The sequence below is a fragment of the Amblyraja radiata genome, chromosome 8 (assembly GCF_010909765.2).
Source record: "Amblyraja radiata isolate CabotCenter1 chromosome 8, sAmbRad1.1.pri, whole genome shotgun sequence".
NCBI classification, from domain to species: domain Eukaryota; kingdom Metazoa; phylum Chordata; class Chondrichthyes; order Rajiformes; family Rajidae; genus Amblyraja; species Amblyraja radiata.
The window spans coordinates 78,351,719-78,377,776 of NC_045963.1; the positions used below are offsets into that span (position 1 = coordinate 78,351,719).

At 39.7% G+C, this 26,058-nt stretch overlaps 1 protein-coding gene across 2 annotated transcripts in view; it reads right to left on the reverse strand.

Moving 5' to 3' along the window:
• Positions 1–26,058, reverse strand: part of kif16b (kinesin family member 16B) — a 122,871-nt gene that overhangs the window by 53,645 nt on the left and 43,168 nt on the right. For both annotated transcript variants that reach the window (XM_033026286.1, XM_033026287.1), the window contains exons 8-15: positions 24,578–24,746; positions 24,339–24,470; positions 19,363–19,538; positions 15,778–15,843; positions 13,236–13,295; positions 4,059–4,178; positions 3,261–3,312; positions 687–824 (exon numbers count right to left, since the gene is read on the reverse strand). In XM_033026286.1, coding sequence (XP_032882177.1) covers positions 687–824; positions 3,261–3,312; positions 4,059–4,178; positions 13,236–13,295; positions 15,778–15,843; positions 19,363–19,538; positions 24,339–24,470; positions 24,578–24,746 — 913 coding nt within the window. The remainder of the gene's footprint in view (positions 1–686; positions 825–3,260; positions 3,313–4,058; positions 4,179–13,235; positions 13,296–15,777; positions 15,844–19,362; positions 19,539–24,338; positions 24,471–24,577; positions 24,747–26,058) is intronic.

The window sequence follows — 26,058 nt, forward strand, 5'->3', positions numbered from 1 at the left end:
TGAAAATACCCCAACGGTTCTTAAAAGGCAAAAAACACTTAAACTTGTCCAATTGGCCCTCACACCTTACTACAAAACTGAAATTAAACAAAAGATAACAAATGAATTTGCATGCATCCAAATTGCATTTTATTTGTTAGTGTATAAATGCTAGTTCAGAGCAGGATTTAATAAAAGGCAACGATAGCATTTAAAAGTAAAAATTGAGGGCAAACATTGATTAAATATTCGGCTTGTGCTGAAAATGATTATAAGTTTGCGATATTTACTACACCAATTGTGTGCATAAACATTTTTTTTTAAATGCCAAAAATCATCCAAACACTGGAAAAGCTGGAGTAACTCAGCGGGTTCAGCGGGAGACACTTCTTCAGACTTCAGTCCTCAGTCTGAAGAAGGGGGGCGTTGACCCGAAATGTCAACCATTCCTTCTCTCCAGAGATGCTGCCTGTCCCGCTGAGTTAGTCCAGCTTTGTGTCCATCTTCGGTTTAAACCAGCATCTGGAGTCCCTTCCTAGACATGACTCTAATGAGTACTTTTGCAACTCTTGTTAGCACCATAGACGTGGCAACTCTGTGTACTTTGTGTATTGTATGCAAAACAAAACATTTCACGTACCTAGGTAAAGTATCATTGATAGTCATTAATTTAGTCATTAAGTAAACATTCCTTAAAGTCCTGTTACCTTGGTTTAATTTAGTAGGTTCTTTAATAGGATTCCCATTGACAGAGCACTGTGCATCGTTCAGTGGTATTACAGTCACTCTGTTATTCAGGTTTTCAAAGATGCAGTGTTCACTTTCTAAATCAAGGCCATGGAGAACTGCAAGACAAATTGGTAAACACAACCATGATTACGAGTGAATAACAATCTGCTTTTTCAACATACATCTCAAGTCACTCCCTCAGACCACTTAACTCTGAATATATAGCTAGCCAAGATGCGATTATTTCTGAAAACCATTTAAAAATGTTCTCCAACTACAAGCACGATCCTTAATAAAATGACCGTAAATGACGCAGACTTTAAGGAAAGCCAATCCCAAAGGTACAATTTCAAAAGCTGAAACGTGGCTGCATAATAGGAGTAAGCCTTTCATGCGATTTCTTGGCAGCAATATTTAAACACGCAATTAGGCTTCAACACATAGAAAATGCGACAGAAATATGCTGAATAACAATAATTTATATTATCATGGCAATTTTAATAAAGCTACTAGTTGTCTCCTAGTGTTTTTACAGGGAAAAAGTAAATGGCAAACAAAATGAAAAACGAGGGGTAACGAGAGGCTTGTTTTTTCATTATTCATTTTCAGGCAATGCATATCAGTGGCAAGGCAAGGATTCTATTGACCAGTAGACACAAAATGCTGGAGTAACTCAGCGGGTCAGGCAGCATCTCTGGAGAGAAGGAATGGGTGACGTTTCGGGTCGAGACCCTTCTTCAGACTGAGAGTCCAGGGAGAGGAAAACTAGAGGTATAAAAAGGTACGGAACAAATCAGAGCCGGCACCGATGATCCAGGAAAGGTGGAGCCCACAGTGGTCCATTGTTGGCTGTGGAAGAGCGGATAACGAAAGGATGCCCATCCCTGTAAAGCAAAAATTCCATTGTTCCCAGTGCAAAAGACAATTAAATATTCATGATTCTTAAATGGCTGAAGGTGCTGATCATCTCCTTGTGGAACTATTTTATTTCAATCCTGTTAAAGGTATTCCCACTGGAGTTAGATGAAAGGACAGTAGTCGTTTCCTAATCAGGTTAGAAATCTGAACAGGAATCTTGGAGATTGTGTTCCCATGTACCATTGACAATAGACATTAGGCAACGGGTGCAGGAGTAGGCCATTCAGCCCTTCAACCCAGCAATACTATTCACTGTGATCGTGGCTGATCATCCACATTCATTACCCTGTTCCTGCCTCCTCAACATATCCCCTGACTCCGCTATCTTTAAGTGCTGTATCTAACTCTCTCTTGAAAGTATCCAGAGAATTGACCTCCACTGCCTTCCGAGGCAGAGAATTCCACAGACTCACAACTCTCTGGGGGAAAAAGTTTTTCCTCGTCTCCGTTATAAATGGCCGACCCCTTATTCTTAAACTGTGGGCCCTGGTTCTGGACTCCCCCAACATCGGGAACATGTCTCCAGGTTGTCCAATCCCTTAACAATCTTATATATTTCAAAAAGATCCCCTCTCGTCTTTCTAAATTCCAGAGTGTACAAGCCCAGCATTGCTGTTGGGAATTGCCTTGGTGAGTAACTACAGTAAAATCTTGAAAGGACCATTTAGTGTGGAGAAAAGGATGGCAAACAATGCAAGATACTTTCAACCTAGATGATGTTGACTTCCTTGTGTGTTGTTAGATCTGCTCCCAAATCAGGAATGCAACTGACTTGTGGTTTGTAGATGACAGAAGGTTTTGGTTAAGTCAGGTGGCAAATCTTTTGAGATATTTTAAAGGAGGTCATAAATCAGCAAGACTGAAGATCATATTTTTTAATCATCCTAATATAGTGCTTCTTCAAACAAGACTGGCAAATGGAAATACAGAGAATGACAGAAAGTGCAGGAGTAACTCAGTGTGTCCGGCATCATCTCTGGAGAACAGGGATATGTGACATTTTGGGTCGGGACCACATTTCAGGCCGATTGTGATGGTGGGAGGTGGGGGAAACTGGAAGACAAATGCAGGCGTACTTATATCCACTAACAACAAAAATTGTAGGTGGACAAAAGCGAGGGGTTGTTTTGATGGGCAGATGGTTGGATAAAGGCCAGAGATGAAATGACAGAACGTGCTATATTTAAGAGGGAGTTAGATGTGGCCCTTGTGGCTAAAGGGATCAGGGGGTATGGAGAGAAGGTACAGGATACTGAGTTGGATGATCAGCCATGATCATATTGAATGGCGGTGCAGGCTCAAAGGGCCGAATGGCCTACTCCTGCACCTATTTTCTATGTTTCTATGTGTGAGATAAGGATAGAAGAAATGCAAATTGTGAAGCCAGGAGAAGGAATACAGGTGGAAAGGGAGGAAGAGGAGAGAAATGGGGGCACGTCAAGGTGAGGCACGGAGGAGAAAAAGGAGAGGGGGGGGGGGGGGGGTGGATGGTGTCACCTGGGCTTTGAGATGCTGCATACAGGCATTCAAGGAGAGGGGAATAACGATGAAGATTAGGTCGTAAAGGATGAATTCTTAGTGATCTCTGAGTTATGTTGGAATGCCAGGTATCAAAGAGGAATAGATTAACTAACCAATATCTTGCTCGGTAGCAGCATCTTCTCGTCCAACATATGTCTTGCCCTCCTGTTAAGGAAAATAATATGTGTTTACAAGGTGGAAGCAAAATGGAAAGACAACAGCTGAGAAAGAAACGATATCAAAGTAAATGGCCGAAGTGACTATCATTCCAAATTGCGCGATTTGGTGTTATCTTTCATTAAAATCAGGAAATATAACAACATTAAACTTAGCGGAAACATTTACAATAGACACTTACTTTGAACCATCAAATTACTAATTTAACTGGCTATGTTACTCAATCCTAGTCATACTTTATAATAAATGTCGACAACTATAAAATGAAAACATGTGTTATCAACAACTCAAGAAGCCTTTGTGCAGGTGAAGGAAATGCTGTATGTTTCAACGAACAGATAAATAAATACTGTACAATATTTAATGACATTAGATGCATTTTGTATTATTCATGCCAGTTGTCCCTTCCATTTCCTTGGATAATTGAGCGCTGACTGCACATGAAATTCTTTCTGGCTCTGCACTTCAAATCATTGAAATGTATGTTCACACATTTTGCCACAAGAAATTGATGAATCCTTATTGCTTTTCAGTATGAAACTACTTTCTTGATTAAATCTCAGTTTTTGAAGAAGTCATTTGTTCTAAGAGTTTTGGGGTGCCAACCTCACCATATAATCTGGTGACATTTCTCTGTGCAACAATTTAAATTTATATTACAGCAAAGAAAAGCGATTTATAATTTTCAGACAAGTTCCAAATAGGATTTTCTGTGTTACAAAAGTCATCATTACCTTGAGATGATACAAAATAATGCCTGTACTAAGTAAGTCATCGTCAATACCGATCAAATGAGGTAATTCGGAATCCAAAACTACACCAATTCCTTCTTTTCGAAGAGCTAAAGTTTCTTCCTAAAACAAGAACAGATAGCAGACAATTATCACCTTTAAAACATTTATTTAATAGAAATATATTTGTCACAAACAAGAGAATGCAGGAACATGATAAATAGTAGCAGGGTGAGCCATTGGGCCTTTCGAACTTGCTTTCCATAATCATCATGCTCGATCTTCATCTTTTTACTTCTACACTTTCCCTTGATTTCTTTAACATCCACAGAAATCAGTGAAAGAACACAATGACCATGCCACCACGGACCCGAGATAGAGAATTCCAAAGATTCATCACCTTCTGAGGTGAGGAATTTTAACTCATCTCCGTTCTAAAGTTCCCACATTAAGAACCTCTGCCCATTTTCTCCTTGGCCAGGAGAAACAACTGCATCAAACCTTAATACATTACAAAAAGTTGCATTACCCAGTTAAGGTGTTCCATTTGTATTATATCTGATTAACAGCAAAATCTTTTAAGTTGCGGCTCATATTTCACATTGATAAAATAAATTGGGCAAGAACTTAGAGACACAAGGAACTGCAGATGTTGGAATCTTGAGCAAAACATAACACAACACGCTGGAGGAACTCAGTGGGTCACTCAGCATCTGGGGAGAGAATGGTCAAGCAATGTTTTGGGTCAGGACCCTTTTTCATACTTGTTAGAACTTAACAGATAAATTATATGACAATTGGAAAGAAGGCAGACTTGGGGCACAATGTCAGCCATGATCTTACTTAATGGGGAATGGGGTTTCAGGGCAATTTGGCCTCATCCTGCTTCTTTTGCTAACGTTCTGTCATTAGCACACCAACACATTGATGTTTCAGACAAAACATAAAGATGATTTTGCCAGAGGAAGTGGGCCAGAAACATTAAGAAAAATGTCACCACTCTTTCAGCAAGTAGTTTGATTGATTGGTGCAAATTGGTGCAATATAATGAATATTCACCCGGTATCATTCTATAATCAACAGGATACATGCAGCAACTGATTATGATTACTTTTACACAATCTTATACTTCCTGCAACGTCTGATAATAAGAAGCACAAAAAACGTGACAACTCTTTCTCCTTCAAATCAGTAATCAAAGAATTAATGATCGAAACAATCAATAAAGATACACATATTTGAAATAAAAATAAGGACATTATAATGTTGAGCAGTTGGAGATATAACTGGGCAAATCAGTGTACTATGGCAACTCAGAAAAATTCTTTAAAAGAAGATTGAAGATGACTGTGGGTATTAAGATTCTCCTCCTGCAAGGCTCAAGGTCACGGCATCTACTTCATCTTGCCCACGCATTATCTTGTAAATCAATTCAACATTAGCTCCATAACTGTGAATAATAACTTGAACCATGTAATTGGGATATCTTCCACTTGCAAAATGTTGTAAAGATGCAGACATTAAATATGAATGTATCACGCACACACGAGTGGGTGTGCGTTTAGTTTAGAGATACAGCGCGGAAACAGTGCAGCCCACCGAGTCCGCGCCGATCAGCGATCCCCGTACACTAGCACTATCCTACACACTAGGGACGATTTACAATTTTTACCGAAGCCAATTAACCTACAAACCTGTACGTCTTGGAAATGTTGGAGGAAACTGGAGCACCCGGGGAAAACCCACGTGGTCACGGGGAGAATGTACAAACTCCCTACAGACAGCACCCGCAGTCAGGACCGAATCTGGGTCTATGGCACTTTAAGGCAGCAACTCTACCACTGTGCCACCATGCCACTAAGGGTGCGTAGAGACAAGACCTTTCAGAAAAAAGAGTGGAAAGATATCTACATTAGCTTAGCCAATGCAAGTGAAAATGGCTCAAACAGATAGTGTGACCTCTTTCAATTTTCACAGCAGGGTCAAATGTTTTATCTTTGATTAAAGGCAAGAGGGTTTATGAAAATAAATATTCCAAACCAGAACACAATTCAAAAACTATGTAGGCATATAGTTACTACACAAATCGTTATAAATTTAACACACCTCCAAGATATTTAATTGTTTACATAATAGCAATTATTCTCTATTCTCAGCTAAATACTGAACATGTACAGCAGCCAACTTGGAATTAGCAGCACAATCAAACATTATTATCTGTGAATGACTGCGCTGTGCATCAAAATGAAATCACTGAATGTCAAAATAAACGCAAATTCTAATTCATTAGGGCTCTTTCTGCTGACAGCTGATCGACGTCAAACAGAAGTGTTAATTAATCATATACTTTCAAAGGAAATAATCAATTGTATCTTGTATCCTTGATTTTAGATCTTGAGTACATCCTGTGCTGGGCTGTAAACAAGTCAAACTCTGACTCAAACCACTGATTTACTAAGCTTTATTTTATATCATCTCACGTATACAAAATGATCATGTTAGCTGGAAAATGTGTGCAGTATTTGTCAAACCAGGATACAAAATAAGCAGGCAGAAATCGCACAAATTCGCAAAGTGTAAATTAAGTAATACAATAGGTAATACATTTATTTACTGAGCCCAGCATTTATTAGGCTTGGACAGCTTACAACCCAGTGGTATGAATTTTGCTTTCTCCAATTTAAATTAACCCCTACACTCCCTCTCTCCCAGTATCCTTTCCTTAACATCTCATCTCAGGCCAAAAATGTGCCATTATGGGATCCACCCTTCTTTGGCCATCTGTTGTTGGCCCCGATTTTTGGTAAACTGGATTGGGCTTGCTTACTTTTTGCTAATGGGACCAACGTGTACAATGTATACATCATTTGGTAGATGCCTGTATTGCAATTTTGTTGGAATAGATTGTCTAGACGTTCAGCTAGTTCAATAGACAGTTCTGCCGTAGTGTAGCCAGGAAGTTAGCTGGTGATATTGTCTTTTGCTGAATCCTGTGCCCTATCTGCATCTTAAGACCATGTAAATAAAAATTGGCTGGAGAGTGGGTTCTGTATTGGTGGGGATCTTGGGACAAAGGCCTCATGATACTTGTAGGCTAAACATGTTTGCAAATGTCTTGGCCGATTCTTTTACACTTGCATGCTGGGCCTCTCCATCGTCAAGGTTGGGAGTGATCTTAGAGTTTAACAGCTTTAAGTTTGGTATATTGTCACGTTTACCGAGGTACAGTGAAAGCTTTTGTTGCGTGCTAACCAGTCAGCAGAAAGACAATACATGATTACAATCGAGCCATTTAGTGTATAGATATATGATAAGGGAATGCAAGGTAAAGCCAGCAAAGTCTGATTAAGGATAGTCCGTAGGTCACCAATGAGGTAGATACTAGTTCAGCACTGCTCTCTGGTTGTGGTGGGATAATTCAGTTGCCTAATAACAGCCGGGAAGAAACTGCCCCCTCAATCTGGAGGCGTGCGTTTTCACACTTCGATGGGAGAAGGGAGAAGAAGGAGTGGCCAGGGTGCGACTCGTCCTCGATTATGCTGCTGGCCTTGCCGAGGCAGCGTGAGGTACAAATGGAATCAATAGAAGGGAGATTGGTTTGTGTAATGGTCTGGACTGCATCCACAATTCGCTGCAATTTATTGCGGTCTTGGATGGAACTGTTCCCGATAAAATGCTTTCTATGGTGCATCCTCCTTTGTTTAGTGGTTTAATTGTCCAGCACTGTTCATGACAGATGTGGCTAGATTGCCGCTTTGATCTGATAAAGTTCGATTAGCTTGATCTAATGCATGCTGGTTTTGTTGTTTAGCACACAAATAGTCCTGTATTGCAGCATTAAAATGCTGAAATCCTATGATATTTTTAGTGGTGCTGCTCCCAGCAATTCATTCTGCAATTTCACGGCTCCAGAGTCCATTCCTGGCTTGATTGTAGTAGTTGTCGCAGGAATATGTCAAGCTATGGAGCTTCCAAAAATCACAAATAATGAAGTAATATAACAAGAAAGCTACGGGTTACAAAACAAATTCTGTTTTTTTAGTAATGTAAAATATTAATGCGTTGGTTTTCTAAAAAAAAAGCATTGCCATAAGGAATAGGAGGAGAATTAGGCCATTCGGCCCATCAAGTCTACTCCACCATTCAATTATGACTGATCTATCTCTCCCTCCTAACCCCGTTCTCCTGCCTTTTCTCCATAACCTCTGACACCATACTAATCAAAAATCTATCTATCTCTGCCTTAAAAATCACTTAAATCTGCCTTAAAATATCAATGGATATTAAAGTTTTCTAATTGAGTCAATTTTTTTTTAACACACACCTCGAAATACCTGTGTTCTGCCACCACAGTCACCCATGTTTCATCAATCAATCAATCAATTAATTTTATTTGTATAGCACATTTAAAAACAACTCACGTTGACCAAAGTGCTGTACATCAGTTCAGGTACTAATGTGCTGCATACAATGGTACACAGACCTAACAATACATACATAAACTGTTTACATTCATGCAATACTTGAGCAAAATAAAATGGTTATCTTTTATTAAAATATCTTATTTTACATTAACAGAATGTAACAGAATGGACGCAACAGAAATGAACCAAATTCAAGTTGCGTTCTCATCATTAATTGTCACTGATGTTCTTTATTGGAGGTGACAGCATTGGTAATGAGAAACAAATTGACAAGTCAAGGTTTTAGCCCATGTTAATTGACACTGCCACAGAATGTTCACAAACATCAAGGCGTAAACTAGAAGAATATGAGGTCACCATCAAGCAGCTGACTCCATGGACCATTAGATAAGACTCTATTAATGAACATGTTAATGCGGCTGGAATAAATTAGTTTCAGTGTGTTATCAAAGAGTACTATTGCATAAATATCATGCTGTAAGCATATTAAAATAATCAGACTTCTAATTGAAGAGGAAGTAAGGTGGCGAGGGTCAGTAGAGAACGTCTTGGGCACGGGCTCGGAATTGCTACCCCATGAACAGAACCACTATTATACAAATGGCAGTGCCATGATCTGATCAAACAACATCTTTTTTCAGAAGCCCAGGAGAGGGTGGAGACCACAAAAACAAATCAATGGGAAAGCTATTTGTAAATAAATCAGCAGTACTGCCTTGGGGGTGGGATAATGTTTTACAATGGTACCTTGAGTAGTGCTGCCAGGAGGCCAGCGCTAATTATCAATTGGAATTCTCTGCCATCTCTGGAATTCTCTGCCACAGAAGGTAGTTGAGGCCAGTTCATTGGCTATATTTAAGAGGGAGTTAGATGTGGCCCTTGTGGCTAAAGGGATCAGGGGGTATGGAGAGAAGGCAGGTATGGGATACTGAGTTGGATGATCAGCCATGATCATATTGAATGGCGGTGCAGGCTCGAAGGGCCAAATGGCCTACTCCTGCACCTATTTTCTATGTTTCTTTGTTAAGAAGGGTCAGTGCAACATTGAAGCAAGATAGCGCCAAAGTCAGGCGATTCTTTGCGTGCTGGTCCCATAAGTGGATCTGCTATCATTACAATTGCTCCACTCTTTAAATCTTTATTTCAACACCAGCATTCTTTAATCAGACTTTATCTTGCACTAAACATTATACCCTTTATCCTGCATCTGTACACTGTAGACAGTTTGATAGTAATCATGTATCGTCTTTTCACTGACTGGATAGCAGGCAACAAAAAGCTTTTCACTCTACCTCAGTGCACGTGACAATAAACTAAACTAATATTTAGAACAAGATGCATTACTGACGGCATTGGTGGGAACATGGTGTAGATGTCTGCCCTCCCCAATGCCAAGGCAAGAAAATGGGGACGAGGAACATATCGTGGATCCAACGAGGAATTGCCCTTTGTGATACAAGGCTAGGCACAGCAAGTGCTGGCTAATGTTTGAGTCCGGAGCAAACTCTGCTACATGCATTGACAGATGAATTCTTGGGTCTCTCCCTCTCCATCAGTTACCAACACAGACACAAACGGCTGGAGTAACTCAGTGGGTCAGGCAGCATCTCTGGAGAAAAGGAATACATACAGCGCCCTCCATAATGTTTGGGACAAAGACCCATCATTTATATATTTGCCTCTGTAGTTCACAATTTGAGATATGTAATAGAAAAAAAAAATCACGTGTTTAAAGTGCACATTGTCAGATTTTAATAGAGGCCATTTTTATACATTTGGGTTTCACCATGTAGAAATTACAGCAGTGTTTATACATAGTCCCCCATTTCAGGGCACCATAATGTTTGGGACACAGCAATGTCATGTAAATGAAAGTAGTCATGTTTAGTATTTTCTTACATATCCTTTGCATGCAATGACTGCTTGAAATTCGTGATTCATGGACATCACCAGTTGCCGGGTGTCTTCTCTGATGATGCTCTGCCAGGCCTGTATTGCAGCCATCTTTAGCTTATGCTTGTTTTGGGGGCTAGTCCCCTTCAATTTTCTCTTCAGCATATAAAAGGCATGCTCAATTGGGTTCAGATCGGGTGATTGACTTGGCTTTAAAAAACTCCTGTGTTGCTTTTGCAGTATGTTTGGGATCATTGTCTTGGTCTTGACCCAAAACATCGCCCATTCCTTCTCTCCGGAGATGCTGCCTCACCTGCTGAGTTACTCCAGCATTTTGCGTCTACCTTGTGTCTACCTTGGTTGTAAACCAGCATCGGCAGTTCCTTCCTACACTTACCAATACATCTCCGGGTTGGGGAAGAGCTATGCAGTGAAACACTGGGAAAGAGAGAGAGCACTCTCTATCATAACCCAGAGGCAAAAAGGGAATAATGCTGAATAGCTCTGATATGATTTAATGGGCCCATGAGAATACTTACTTGTTGGCAATAAATTTTACACAACTTCATCAAATAATTTTATTGACTAATATCATTGTAACGCAGACGTGCCATTACGTTTTTACAGGTACAGTAATTAAAAGACACAAATGCTACTTTCCAATTTATTGATCAAGAAATTATTATACATACACAGTAAAGCTCTGATAATCTGCCATGCACAGACATGGGTGATGCTTGTTTAGCAACTTTTCCAGGTTGCGGGATAATTTGCAGCAAATATCGAGCATACATTTAATTTACATTGTTTTGATGTTACGTGGCACTATAATACATTTGCCAGTGAACCCGATCTGTTCAGCGAGAGCACAGCAACCAGGGGTCCCGTGGGTGGGAAGGGGGTGCAGGGAACATTGTCTGGTTTGCTAGATGCCAAACCAGCAGGACTTCTGCATGGTTGGGTAGCGACTATTGAGGAGTATTCGGTGAAAGTTAGCACTGTGACGTCACTGGAAACTGGTGTTTTAAAAGGTGGTTTTGTTTTTTTTTTTTAAACTTTAATCATGAATAACCCGGGAGGGGGTGTGAATAACTGGGGGGAGAAAGGGGGTGGGGGGGATAAGGTGTGGCACTTGGCAGCTTGAGAGCCCACTGTGATTATCATCACTGGAAGCTCCTGGTAAAAAGGCTGCTGTGAGAAGCTGCAGTTACCGTTGGCAACGTCCCATTGTGATGTCATTGTGGAACCCGGCAGCTTGAGAGCCCATTGTGATTGGTGCACTGAGTGGCATTGTGACATCATCATTGGAAAGTCCCGGAAAAAAGCTGTGTGTAAGAACCGTTTTTTGCCTTTTTTTTAAATAAACTTGAATCGTCAATAACTTGTGAAATATAGGATGAAATCTTAAGTGAACCTGATTACTGCGTGGAGGGGAAAAATATGTAAAAATTTAAGTGCTACCGCGTAGCATTTTGACGAAGGTAGAAAAACATAGACACACATACAGACACACACTCACACACATGCAAGATGAGACTTTTAATAGTATACTAGACCAAGTGCAGACCCGTTGGGTCTGCTCCCCCAACGCAGCCGTTCCCTACCCGTAGCCCCCACGGGAGACGTGGTCCTCCAACTCAAGCGGCTCAGGAATCAGCAGTGCGGCTATTTTTAAATGGCGTCTTTGAGGCGAGATGCGGGCGCCAGCAGCCGTTATGGTCGCTGGCCAGCAGGAGGCGACAAAATGAGTGAGTGGGGGGGGGGGGGGGGGGAGAAGGATTTTATTAAAAATGTGTGCATAAACACAACAAAATTTTATGAGGAGTGGATACTTGGAATGAAAAGTGAAACTCTACCGAAATGGAAGAAAACTCAGCGTTTCTGGGTCTGACGTTGGCTGGCAGCCACAAGTCAGGCAGAAACACACACAGCCAGCCAGCCACAGAGTTTTAATATTATATAGATATAGATTTGGACAAATATGTAGATAAGAAGAATTTAGAGCAGTTTATGGGCCGAATGCAGGAAAATTAGACTAGCCCAGTATGTCAACATGGTCAGCATGGAGAAGATGTGCCGAAGGTCCCGTTTCTGTGCTGTATAGCTCTATGACACTGGTAAGGGCACACATTATCTCAAAAATACTCGCAATTAAAACTGCAAAAAACAAAAATGTCTTCATCTTTATTCAAAATAAATTATTCAAAACTGTCAACATATTGCACGTGATATGGAAAATCAGATTTAGCAGATTTAGCAGGGGCATAATTAGTAGTATCAAATGAGCACAAGCTAACCTGCCCAAAGCCAATGACCAAACATATTCCCTCTCCGAGGACAGTGCAATTACTGCGTCCAACCTCTCGATACTCATAAAGCAAAAACTCTTCATTCTGTAACACCATCTGCCAAGCATTGTCAATCAACACACTTCTCCTTGCATTACTTGCAAAATATTATATAGCTGCTGTTTTACTAATTTCTCACAAAAACAGTATTTAAAAAGACTTGAGCCTACATCATGTCACATTTTCATGCACGATACTTTTGCATGCATGTATACTTATGAAACTGGTAGACGTAGGTAGCTTAACACAAGAGAAAATTAAGTGACACAATAACTTTGATACAACTGGATTTCAGGAAAGTACCAGACCAAAATAAGATGCATTTTCACCCTTTGTTGGGTCCATTCTTTAAAGTTCATAACTTAACATTTAAACATTTTTACTATGTAACGATTGGTCAGCTGAGAATTTTAATCAATCATATACTTTTGTTACATTTTTGATGGCTACATGTAGGATTACTACTCACATAGTAAATACTCAATTTAATAAAGGACAATAAAATCATTTCATACCTTAAGGATATTTTGTGTTTCATTCCATTTATTTGTCCATTCTTTAGTCAATTCTTCGACCTGCCACACAGCAATCAAGCAAGAATTTCAGTCCCAGTAAATAAAACTTTAGCACATCTTTAGCACAAGCCCTTAATCACGGCAGATGGAATAGATTGTGACGATCAGTCAGAGAGAAATATTTTAAACTGCATCAGTAAAAGTTATCACCTGACCTTGCATCGCAATCCCGTTCATTCCAAGCTACTTTTTATGTGACTTAGCTGGGAAAGCTAAAAATCAGAGCTAATAATAGAATTTATTAACATTGAAACGCTCGTAACAAAAACAATAAAAGTGAAAGACAGCTGGCTTGATAATTTTCTTCAATTGTTTTTAGGAATAGTAAGAACTTCTAGTTGAAGGCCCACTCAAAGTTCTGCCCTTCTGTGCTTTGCTGTTCTGTGTTGTTTAAGGGCTTATTTTGAGTTCAGGTCTACATATTCTACATATCTACATATCTTGTTACTTTTGTAATAACGACCTTTCAGCTTCGGGACTCAACTAACTGACATAGAAGTTATTTCAATTTTGTTTTGTTACAAACTTGCTGCTGATTTTATTTTAAAATACAATCGCAAGACGCCCGCAAAGTCTTTCAAAACCCTTCTGTGTAGAGAATTTCTTGGGAATGTCAAAATATATCCTCTTAATGCCCCTCACTACCTTAGTTTATAACTTCTTTGCTACTCTCTGTGAGTAATTTTTGTTTCACATTTAGGTGATTCATTGTTGGCTGTCGATCTCAAATTATTTTTCATTTGGTATTGATCCTTTCCCTGCCCTTCATTGATGACGTCTTTATGATCGGTTTAGAAATGGGTTGATGTTGGCAATTTAGGAATAACAGAGCTGTTTCTTTGCCACGCTGAAATGTTATTTAAGGCTCTTTGTCAAAAAGGCTTTTGGCACTTTGGCCTTCATCAGTCAGAGTATTGGATATAGAAGTTGGGAGGTCATGTTGCAGTTGTATAAGACATCAGTGAGACCGCATTCAGAATATTGTGTTCAGTTCTGGGCACCATGTAAAAGAAAAGATATTGCCAAGCTTGAAAGGGGTCAGGAAAGATTTACGAGGATGTTGCCAGGACTAGAGGGCGTGAGCTATATGGAGAGCTTGAGTAGGCTGGGTCTCTATTCCATGGAGCACAAAAGGATGAGGGGAGATCTTATAGAGGTGTACAAAATCATGAGAAGAATAGATCGGGTAGATGCACTGAGTCTCTTGCCCAGAGTATGGGAATCGAGGACCAGAAGACATAGGTTTAAGGTGAAGGGGAAAAGATTTAATAGGAATCCGAGGGATAACTTTGACGCACAAAGGGTGTGGGTGTATGGAACAAGCTGCCGGAGGAGGTAGTTGCGGCTGGGACTATCCCATCGTTTAAGAAACAGTTAGACAGATACATGGATAGGACAGGTTTGGAGGGATGTGGACAGCGCAGTCAAGTGGGACTAATGTAGCTGGGACATTGTTGGCCAGTGTGGGCAAGATGGGCGAAGGGCCTGTTTCCACACTGTATCACTCTATGACTAATGACATGATTTTTTTTTTTTAAACATACTGAATGACATATTGTGTCTTCTTATGTCTTTGATTTATAAAAATACTTGGATAATTCAATCTCTCCAACAATCAGAATTCGGAGTGATACTTTTGACAAGCTTATGATTATTAAGTGAATATAGAACACAATTACCAAGGATCAGAGAAACATAGAAAATAGGTGCAGAAGTCTGCCATTTTACTCTTCGAGCCAGCACCACCATTCAATATAATTAAGGCCGTACCCTGTTCCTGCTTACTTCCCATATTCCTACACATCATCTGTGTAGGAAGGAACTGAAGATGCAGGTTTACACCAAAGATAGACACAAAGTGCTGTAGTAACTCAGCGCGACAGGCAGCATCTCTGGATAGAAGGAATGGGAGACGTTTCGGGTCAAGACTTCATCAGACTAAAGAAGGGCCTCGTCCTTCTTTCCTTCTATCCAGAGACGTCATCCATTCCTTCTATCCAGAAATGCTGCCTGTCCCGCTGAGTTACTCCAGCATTTTGTGTCCACCAAGGATCATCATTCAACATTAGCTGAACTTTTCAGTTTGTGGTAAAATTAACATGTGATTACTAGAAGAAAATGTTCCAAATTTGATAAAACTATAGACAATACTGAAAATATCTGTGTATGAGAAAGTGACAGAACAAATGGGAAGGCACATTATGTTTTATGATATAAAATTAACAATGTAACATTAAGTAAAAAGTTGAAAACTATCCAAGTACAATATTCAACCTTTAACATAATTTTAACAGATTCCCCTCGTTAAATGATTCCATTCACATTCATACAATGTAAATTGCAGACGGTACTTGCTTTGTTGAATTTTTAAATATAAGAAGCAATGCACTTGCATACCATTGAACCAAATTTCTATTCTGTAATTTCTCTCTAACTTATACATCTATATAAAAAGGAACACAATAATTGTGATGTTTCTTACTCTAGCTTCATTCTGATGCAGCTTTTCCTCCATACTTAAAGCCGTCGGAGAATCCAGTAATGCAATCTGAAAGAAAGACGTACAATGGTTCTTTACTAGTTCATTAAATGGCCGGTCTGTTAAAACATGCTTTAAATAAGAAAAGAGACCATGGGACAGAGTGAAGTATCTGACTGCATGGACAAATTGTGATTACCTCTCAATTTTCCATGTTGAAGCCACATTTGCAATCTTTCCACTTCCAATATTTAAAATGCAGTTCGTGTATAGAGACAAGATCTGCAATTTAAACGCTGCATTACAACTTTCATTGAACCCTCTTTCCTTGACCAAAATTAACTCTTACATATGCTTTAGAGCAGTGCTGAACAACTATCTACCTCCTTGGTGACCCTTGGACCATCCTGATTGGACTTTGCTGGCTTTATCTTGCACTAAACGTTATTCCCTTATTATGTATCTATATACGGTAAATGGCTCGATTGTAACCGTGTATTGTCTTTCAGCTGACTGGATATCACGCCATAAAAGCTTTTCACTGTGCCTCAGTACACGTGACAAAAAACAAAATTGCAACTGAGAAGAAAAAAATATTGTTTCTCTTGACAAACAGGTCAAGCAATATGGAGAAAATAATCACATTTAATGAATGCATTTTTTTTTACCCCATTGAAAGAGACTGCTGGGATCAGAAATCCAGAAAAGATAAAAATGGCTCAATAGTTGGATAGTTCATATTGAAGGAGAAATTCTTTACCTGAGATATTTGTATTCTTATGTTCAATATAAGTGGTCTGGTATTTTCAAATAGGGTATTCTATTAAAACTAGCTGATACGATAGAATCAAGAAAACTATTTGATATTCAGCACAGATGCAAACAGCAGTCATTGAAAAATCAAACACAAACCAAATACAGACAGTTTCCAAAATTATCTGTTCTACTTTGAGTGCCTTGGAAACGGCACTTCCATATCTTGCATCAAAATATTACCAATCAATAAACACTTACTGCCTTCCTGCTTTGTTGCTGTATTGAATCCTCAAGTTTACTGCTGCTCTTTATGGGTTTATTTTCAGCATTTTCCAAAGATCAATTCAATACTATAACAATAACTAATACAGTCTACAACAATTGGAGTCACCACTTTGTCCCATCTCGATAAAACCTCCTGCCAAATACACTCATTCGCTGGAGGCGAATGTTGCCAGTCCCTTTTCCATTCCCACTGGTTATAATTGCAATAAAATTGTGTAGTAAAGATCACACACGTCTGCAAATTTCTCTAACTATACACAATCCTCTTTTCTCTAAATTATCTAAGCGTCTTTCATCCTCAAGTTCCTCCTTCAACATAAACTGTCCAACTATTGAGCCAGCTCACGTTTTCTGGATTCCTGGTTCCTACAGTCTTTCAATTCTCCAGACACTTCTTTCTTATTTTCCCCCAAATAAGTTCCCGTCTACTTCTCAAGCCAACCTCCGCTGGGAAAAACTGTGCCCACATCACTTGGGATCTAGCCATTGATCTTCCACAAGTCAACTCCATCACCAGACCCTAAACCAATCTAGAGAATCTCACTGAGACTTGGTTCAAAAAACGAATCTTGGTTGTCAGATGCCTGGTATTTTTCAAAGCTATTACTAAAAAGAAATGGAATACCTTTCAAATAGTCCAAGTATTTATTGATCAGCAGCCAGCAAAACACTCTGCCTCAGAGGGGGGTGGAGGCAGGTTCTCTGGATGCTTTCAAGAGAGAGCTCAATAGGGCTCTTAAAAATAGCGGAGTCATGGGATATGGGGAGAAGGCAGGGACGGGGTACTGATTGGGGATGATCAGCCATGATCACATTGAATGGCGGTGCTGGCTCGAAGGTTCAAATGGCCTACTCCTGCACCTATTGTCTATTGTCTAAAACTCTTTATCTCACTTTTCCCCAATTCCTGTTATCAGATCTGTACTATTTACTATTTTGATGTGATTTTTCTTTCTCAGTCTTCCCAGATTAATAATCCAATTATTGTGTGTCAGCAGTCAGTGCTTGCCACATTTATTGTTTTATCCGCTGATACCAAATGTCGGCGTATCACATGGTGAATTTACATTTGATTAACAAAGTGCAATTATTCCTACTTACCTTTCAGAATAATCCGACATTACAAAGATGAAAGAGATTTTTTTTAAATGATCTTTAATTAATCGGTCCAAAATAAACAAACAAGAATTTGAGCCAAAGTCAGATGAAAACATTTTCAGGACATTAAATCAGCATTCCTGCTATGCTGGTGTTTCTGGGATTGTGACAACAGCCTCCTCCTTGTTGCTAAAAACGGTTTCCTGATTCACCACTGGAATCTGTCCATACTTTGTCCCGCCATCACCTCTCTTCCAGCTTTCAACCACCCCACCTACCCACCACAATCAGTCTGAAGAAGGGTCCCAACCCAAAACTTCTCCTATCCTTGTTCTCCAGAGATTCTGCCCAACCTAGAGTTTTTTCAGCACCTTTTGTCTTTTTTTGTAAAGCAGCGTCTGCAGCTCCATGTGTCTGCATTGCATGAGTGTTACTCTATTGGTCAGAATGTTCAACCTTACTAAAGCAGTGGGGTGGGAGATTGCAACCTTCAAGTGGTCCGCCGTGTTTCGGCGAATGCAATCAACCTGGCGTGCACAATCAAATAAGATCAAATAGAACAAGTTGTCCTGCAACTTTAGGCTGTGCATGCCATACGCAAGAAGAAGCCTAAAGCAGTAAGGTAAAAATATTTCAATGGACAGAGTCATAAGGTGGTTCAGCTTGGAAACAGGCCGCTTACCCAACACAAGTAAGATTAGGTAGAAATAAGGAACTGCAGATGATGGTTTACAGAATAAAACACAGAACAAAAGATGCTGGAGTAACTCAGTGGGTCAGGCAGCATCTCTGGAGACATGGATTAGTGTGGGGATCATTCCTCACAGAAAGAAGGAAAACTGGCATATCTCTGGAGGAGGTTTCTGTTCGCTGCATGATATAATTAACTCAGAAAACCAAACTGAACCCGGATAACCTGCAGTGAATCGATAATTTTAGGCAGATTAGATGTGCTAATTTGTGAATTTGGATTTATAATGCTAGCAGACATTAGTTATGCTCTATAAACACCACTATTTTAAATTTCACCCTCAATTTAACAGCATTAGGAGAAAAAGAAATCTTGGCTGCCATCTGCAGGCATTTCATTGAAGGAAAGAAAAGTTTGTATAAAAGACAATACATAATCATAATCCACTGTGAATTACATCCCAAAGAAAGTCTCTTAATTAGGTGTATAAATCTACAAAGCTAAATTTAGTGCAAGTTTTTTTTTTTGTCTGAGGATCATTAATATGTTCTTTTATTACTGTAACAATTCACAGAAGAATATAGCAATTTGTAAAAGTTAAGCACAAGCGAGTATAAATGATTTTGCTATTAGTTGCATAGATCTATTATTCTTGGAGTTTATCATAATCCAACAAGGTAATTATAACTGATAATCAGAAGCCCTTTTTCCCCCAAAACAGAAATAAATTAACAATCCTACTCACGATGAAAACTAACCTGATTCCCCTGAGTGAGTAAAGCTTTCAGTCTTGCTATCTCTGCACGCAGCTCACGTATAAGCTTGACGTTAGAATCTTCATTAATGGTAGGCTTGTTAATAATGTTTTTGGCTCTGTTTGCATAACGAAGTGTGCTTAGTGTTTCTCCATAATTGACATCTGCTGGTGAAATGGCTATCAAAAACGATAATGAAAAATAATGAACCACTGACCTACCCAATCAACATTAAATGCATCTTTAAATAAACCACATTCTGAAACAAAATCAGCACATATACAGAATGGTGTGGGTATAAATTGATATTCTAATTGTTACATGGATAGGATGGGTTTAGAAGGATATGGACCAAATCGGTCATGTGGGACTAGCGAAGCTGGGATATGTTGGCCGGTGTGGGCAAGTTGGGCTGAAGGACCTATTTCCACGCTGTAATATGTAATATAACTCTAATGATACAAAGTTAAGGTGGATTGACAAAACACAAATTGTTATGTTAGAAATCAAAGTAAAAATTTACCGTTCTGTATACGGATATGCCTTGTGAATTGAACCTGACATATTTGGAAAATACAGGCAACTTGTTGAAAGTAAACATGCAGGTCCGGCAGGCAGTGAAGAAAGCTAATGGCATGTTGACCTTCATAACGAGAGGATTTGAGTATAGGAGTACAGAGGTCCTCCTGCTGTTGCACCTCCTGGTGAGACCACATCTGGAGTATTGTGTGCAGTTTTGGTCTCCTAATTTGAGGAAGGACATCCTTGCTATTGAGGCAGTGCAGCGTAGGTTCATGAGGTTAATCCCTGGGATGCCGGGACTGTCATATGAGGAAAGATTGGAAAGACTGGGCTTGTATTCACTGGAATTTAGAAGGATGAGAGGGTATCTTATAGAAATGCATACAATTATAAAAGGACTCGACAAGCTAGATGCAGGAAAAATGGTCCCACTGTTGGGGAAGTCCAGAACCAGGGGCCAGTCTAAGAATAAAGGGGAGGCCACTGAGATGAGAAAAAACTTTTTGACCCAGAGTTGTGAATTTGCGGAATTCTCTGCTACAGAAGGCAGCAGAGGCCAATTCATTGGATTAATTTAAAAGAGAGTTAGATAGAGCTCTCGGGGCTAGCGGAATCAAGAGATATTGGGAGAAGGCAGGCTACTGATTGTGGATGATCAGCCATGATCACAATGAATGACGGTGCAGGCTCGAAGGGCCAAATGGCCTCCTCCTGCACCTATATTCTATGTTTCTAACATATGGTTAATATATAGATAAGTTATTAATAAAGATTGATACGCACAGCTATGAATTTAAATATGTAGGACCCATAAGTTTGCAGGTTAGTTGGCCTCTGCAAAACTGACCCTGAATGTGTAGGGAGTGGATGAGAAAGTGGGATAACAAAGAACTAGTGTGAAAGGGTCAGCAGGGGCTTAGTGGGTCGAATGGTCTTTGATAATGCTGGGGGCTGCTGGGGGCTTTAAGTGAACAAAAACTAATATACCCCCTTGTTAATAGTTGGCCTTATCACTCTTTATTTGACATCATATACTGTAGGTATGTTGCAAAACGTACCTGAACCGTCGCTGAAAATCTGTCCCAGCCCGTGTGCGCGATTTTGGTGCCGTTTAGAGGGGGGCGGGTTTAAAACGCGATTTTCCCTAGTCTGTTCAAATCGAGGTTTTTCAGCCTAGTTAATTATTAAGGAAAAATCGCTGGAAGATTCTCTCGCTTGAGCTATTATTAGTTTTAAGGGCTTTATTTACTTGTTATAGTAGGTTAAACATTAACCTCTAAACCCCCGACCGCCGACAACGGGCCAGATCTCATACAGGGGAAAACGGAAGGTAGGCTGTTTATTTTTACGTTAAAAAGGGCTTCTTAAGATCCCTTTATACAAAGTTTAATGTTGCGAGTAGCTAATTTTGGGCCCATTATATCCCGCAGTATTTATCTGGGCATTTGAGGGCACAAATCTACCGCAATGTGAACGTTCTAAACCAGCGCGTTCACAGGATCCCACTAGAAAGCTGATTTAAATGGGCTTTAATTTACAGCAATTAAACACTAAATTCCTTCCATTTGGCCTATAAATTAATGTAAATGAGATTTAAAAATCATGTTTTATTGTGAATTGTTTGTGAATATTATTTGGACACTTAGGCTATTTAAAAATGTTAATCATTTATTAAGAACTGGATAGATGTTTAGATCTAGTAATTGAAGTTTGGAATTAGCTACAATTAGGTAACTAACTAATTATATGCTTTAATTTCAGGTCATCCAAGTAAGATTATTTTATATTTGTTTCAGAATGCTTCAATCTATGATAACTGAAAATTTCATTCAGTTCTCTTAATTTTTAAGAAAGTTATGGGCTTTTGACTGTCCACGATCACAGCTTTTTTGTTATGTCCATAGAAAATTAATAGGGAACAAGATGCTAATTTCCGAGTATGAAAATGGCCATAACTTTTTAAATACTTGAGATATGAAAGTGAATTAGGTGTCAAATTAAACTTATTTTTATGCTTTATCTGATGGGATAAATTGCAGACTTGATTTTTAAAATCTCAAAATTTTGTAACATTGCTATATACTGTTAATCTGAAATGATGGCCAATAATTGCAATCCAAGCGAAGTGTGGTTTTAATTTAGAGATATAGCATTGAAGCAGGCCCTTCGGTCCACCACATCCTGCTGTTCCCACTAGTTATAGGTTATCCCACTTCTCCATCACACTCAACACACTAGGTCTATTTAGAGAAACCTATTACGTCTTTGGGATGTGGGAAGGAGGAGCACCCGGAAGAAACCCACGGGATCACATGGAAAACATGCAAACCACACATGTATCAGCCGAAGCCAGGATCGATCCCAGGTCTGTGGTGTTGTGAGGCAACAGTCATACTAATATATCCCCTTGTTAATAAGCTACCAGCTGTGCCACTGTGCTCAATTAACCAATTTCCCCAATGCACCAGAATTATGTACAAGATCTGACACTGTGTGCATATTTACCACCAAGGAATTGACCAGTTTCTCCAGTTCCTGTTGGAGGAACCAAAGTTAAAGAAAATATTGTTCATCAGAGCGGAGGGGGTGGGAGAAAGATGAGGGAAATGAGCAAATCTCTACCACCAGATTTTCTTGGCTACCCCACCCCACGATATAAAAATGGGTGGAGTTGCAGACATTGGTGAGTTCCTTCAAAAGAAGCAGAGTGGGCATAGATATATCAGTTACAGATATGGAGAAACAGCAGATGGAGTTTAATCTGGACAAGTGTAAGATGTTGAACTTTGGGTGGTCAAATGTATGGGGAAAGTACATCATTAATGGCAGCCCCCCTCAACTGTATTGATATACAGAAGGACCTTGGGGTCAACGTTCATAGATCCCTGCAAGTGGCAACACAGGGACAACACAATGTCTTGCCATTGACACCCAGATCCAATTAAATGAATTGATACTTTAGAAAAGAATGTGGAGGTGGTTTTTGGCCAATAATAATCTGAACTACTATCGGGCTTTACAGGTTTTACCTTACACGAAACATTATTCACTTATCTGTATCTGTACACTGTGAAGAGCGCGATAATCATGTCATGTTTTTCCGCTGGCTGGTTAGCACGTAACAGAGCTTTTCACTGTACCCATGTGACAATGAAGTAAACTGAACTGAACTAGTTAAATACTACTGTGCATGGGTCATGCACAAATTTAATTCTGTTTATGTATTGCTGATCACAATGGAGGTGTTCAGTTCACCAAATATGAAATAGGTCACAGATCAAGACACAAATTACTTTTGCACTATAACAGACTTATCAATTCTATTACGTCCCAAATCCCATTAAGAGGAATTCACTTAAGGATTTGCTCTTGCAATTATGAACACATTCATAATTCAGAAGAAACAGTAAAAGGGCTTGGAGGTTACTTGGACACAGAAACAAATTATGATGTTCCTAAAAGCAATTAAATACAAAGTATTGGAGCAAAGAAGGATTTAGTTTCTAATGAGGAGAATCTTGGACTTGGAAAAACACAAGGGAAATGAAATGTAATACTTCTGTCAAATATGCTGACTTGCACCTTTATAAATCAAGCTGCCCGATGGGACATTGAGAGGAGGAGCAAATGATTGAATAAACCAGTAGGTTTTGAGGAGCATCAGAAAAAAAATTAAAGATAAGAGCAGGAGATTTCAGAGCCAACATCCTATACAAATGAAACTATACTTCCTGTAAGCAATGCAATTAAAATTCAGAAACTACATGATGCCAGAAATGGAGAAGCAGAGATACTTGGGGATACACAAAATGCTGGAGTAACTCAGCGGGTCAGGTTATTATCTCTGGAGATGCGTCATGTTTCGGATCGAGACCCTTCTTCGGGTCTAAAGAAGGGTCTTGACCCGAAACATCACCCATTCCTTCTCTCCAGAGATGCTGCCTGTCCCGCTGAGTTACTCCAACATTTTGTGTCTATCTTCGATTTAAACCAGCATCTGTAGTTCCTTCCTACACATAGATACTTTGGAGGGTTGTGGCTCTTGAGAATCTTACAATGATGTGAATAATGAGTTTTGACAACACACGTTATTAGTGGTGGCTAAGGAGCAATTTAAATATGTCCACTTTTGCAAGGGCACAGTACATATGATAAATATGTACATCGAAGATAGATATGTATATATGTATATATTCTACCTCAATGGTGGTGGACAATTGAAGGAATATGGGGATTTTGAAGGTGAAATTTGACCTTCCTATTCCCTGGAATTGGAATAAACGTAAAGTTACATTAAATCAAAAGTCCCTTTTTTGCCACTCGCTTACTTCTCAAAGAAATTTATACCAATGATTATTTCTCAAGCAATCATTCAGGGTTTGAGGTAGTTAATAGACTCAATAAATTGAATACATTGGATCTTGAATTTATACACATCTTAAAAGCTAAAAGCTTACTGGCAATCATAATTGTTTTGGAGTTTCCACCAAGGCTGTCTTTCAATAACCAGGTTAAAACAGAGTCTCTGTAAGGCACAAACACTTGTTTCTTCTTTGTTTGATAATTTGTCCCATCTTGAGATAAGTCAGCTGTGAAATTAAGAGCACTTCAGTTCATCATTTTTTCCAAGAACACCATGAAATCCAAAGCAAACTCAATCAGTTAATGCTTATTGAAAACTGAAGTGAGAACCTACCCAAAGCAGAAATGACATTTCCCAATGTGACCAAAGACTTATTTATATTCCCTCCTTCTTTCAATCTGACGCCAGAGGCACCTGTGGCATCAGCTCTTTCACTTCCTGCAAGATCAACCAAGTGAATCTTGCTAATTGTTTCGCATGGCATTTCTGCATCAAATTTGGCCTGGGATGTAAAATGAAAAATCATTACTTGCGTCACTGAACAGTGTTCAATCAATGGAAAAAAAAAGTTACCCGATGGCAGCTGCAGCATTTAAATTAACAATTTAAAAAAACAAGTGATACACTTTGGCCCACTGAGTCCATGCCAGCCAATAATGTCCTTCCTCAGATTTGGAGACCAAAACTGTACGCAATACTCCAGGTGTGGTCTCACCAAGACCCTGTACAACTGCAGTAGAACCTCCCTGCTCCTATACTCAAATCCTTTTGCTATGAAAGCTAACATACCATTCGCTTTCTTCACTGCCTGCTGCACCTGCATGCCCACTTTCAATGACTGGTGTACCATGACACCCAGGTCTCGCTGCATCTCCCCTTTTCCTAGTCGGCCACCATTTAGATAATAGTCTGCTTTCCTGTTTTTGCCACCAAAATGGATAACCTCACATTTATCCACATTATACTGCATCTGCCAAACATTTGCCCACTCACCCAGCCTATCCAAGTCACCTTGCAGTCTCCTAGCATCCTCCTCACAGCTAACACTGCCCCCCAGCTTAGTGTCATCCGCAAACTTGGAGATATTGCCTTCAATTCCCTCATCCAGATCATTAATAATCAATTACCTGTTCACATTAGTTCTATGTTATCCCACATTTTCATCCACTCCCTACACATTAGGGCCAATTTATAGAAGCCAATTAACTTACAATATTAGACAATAGGTGCTGGAGCAGGCCATACGGCCCTTCAAGCCAGCACTGCCGTCCAATGTGATCATGGCTCATCATCCACAATCAGTACCCCGTTCCTACCTTCTCCCCATATCCCCTATCTTCAAGAGCCCTATCTAGCTCTCTCTTGAAAGTTTCCAAAGTACCGACCTCCACTGCCCTCTGAGGCAGAGAATTCCACAAACCCACAACTGCGTGCTAAACGGCTTACCCCTTATTCTTAAACTGTGGCCCCTGGTTCTGGACTCCCCCAACATCGGGAACATGTTTCCTGCCTCTAGCGTGTCCAAACCCTTAATAATCTTTTATGTTTCAACAAGATTCCCTCTCATCCTTCTAAATTCTAGAGTATACAAGCCCAACCACTCCATTCTCCACAAACCCAGTGGTCGTTGGGATGAGGGTGAAAACCGGAACACTTGGAAGAAACCCACGTGGTCACGGCGAGAACGTGCAAACTCCACGCAGGCAGTACCCGAGGACAGGATCGAACTGAGGTTTCTGACGTCGTGAGGCAGCTGCTCTACCAAATGTGCCACTGCTGCCAAATCTTCTACATTAAGAAATTTAAAGAAACTG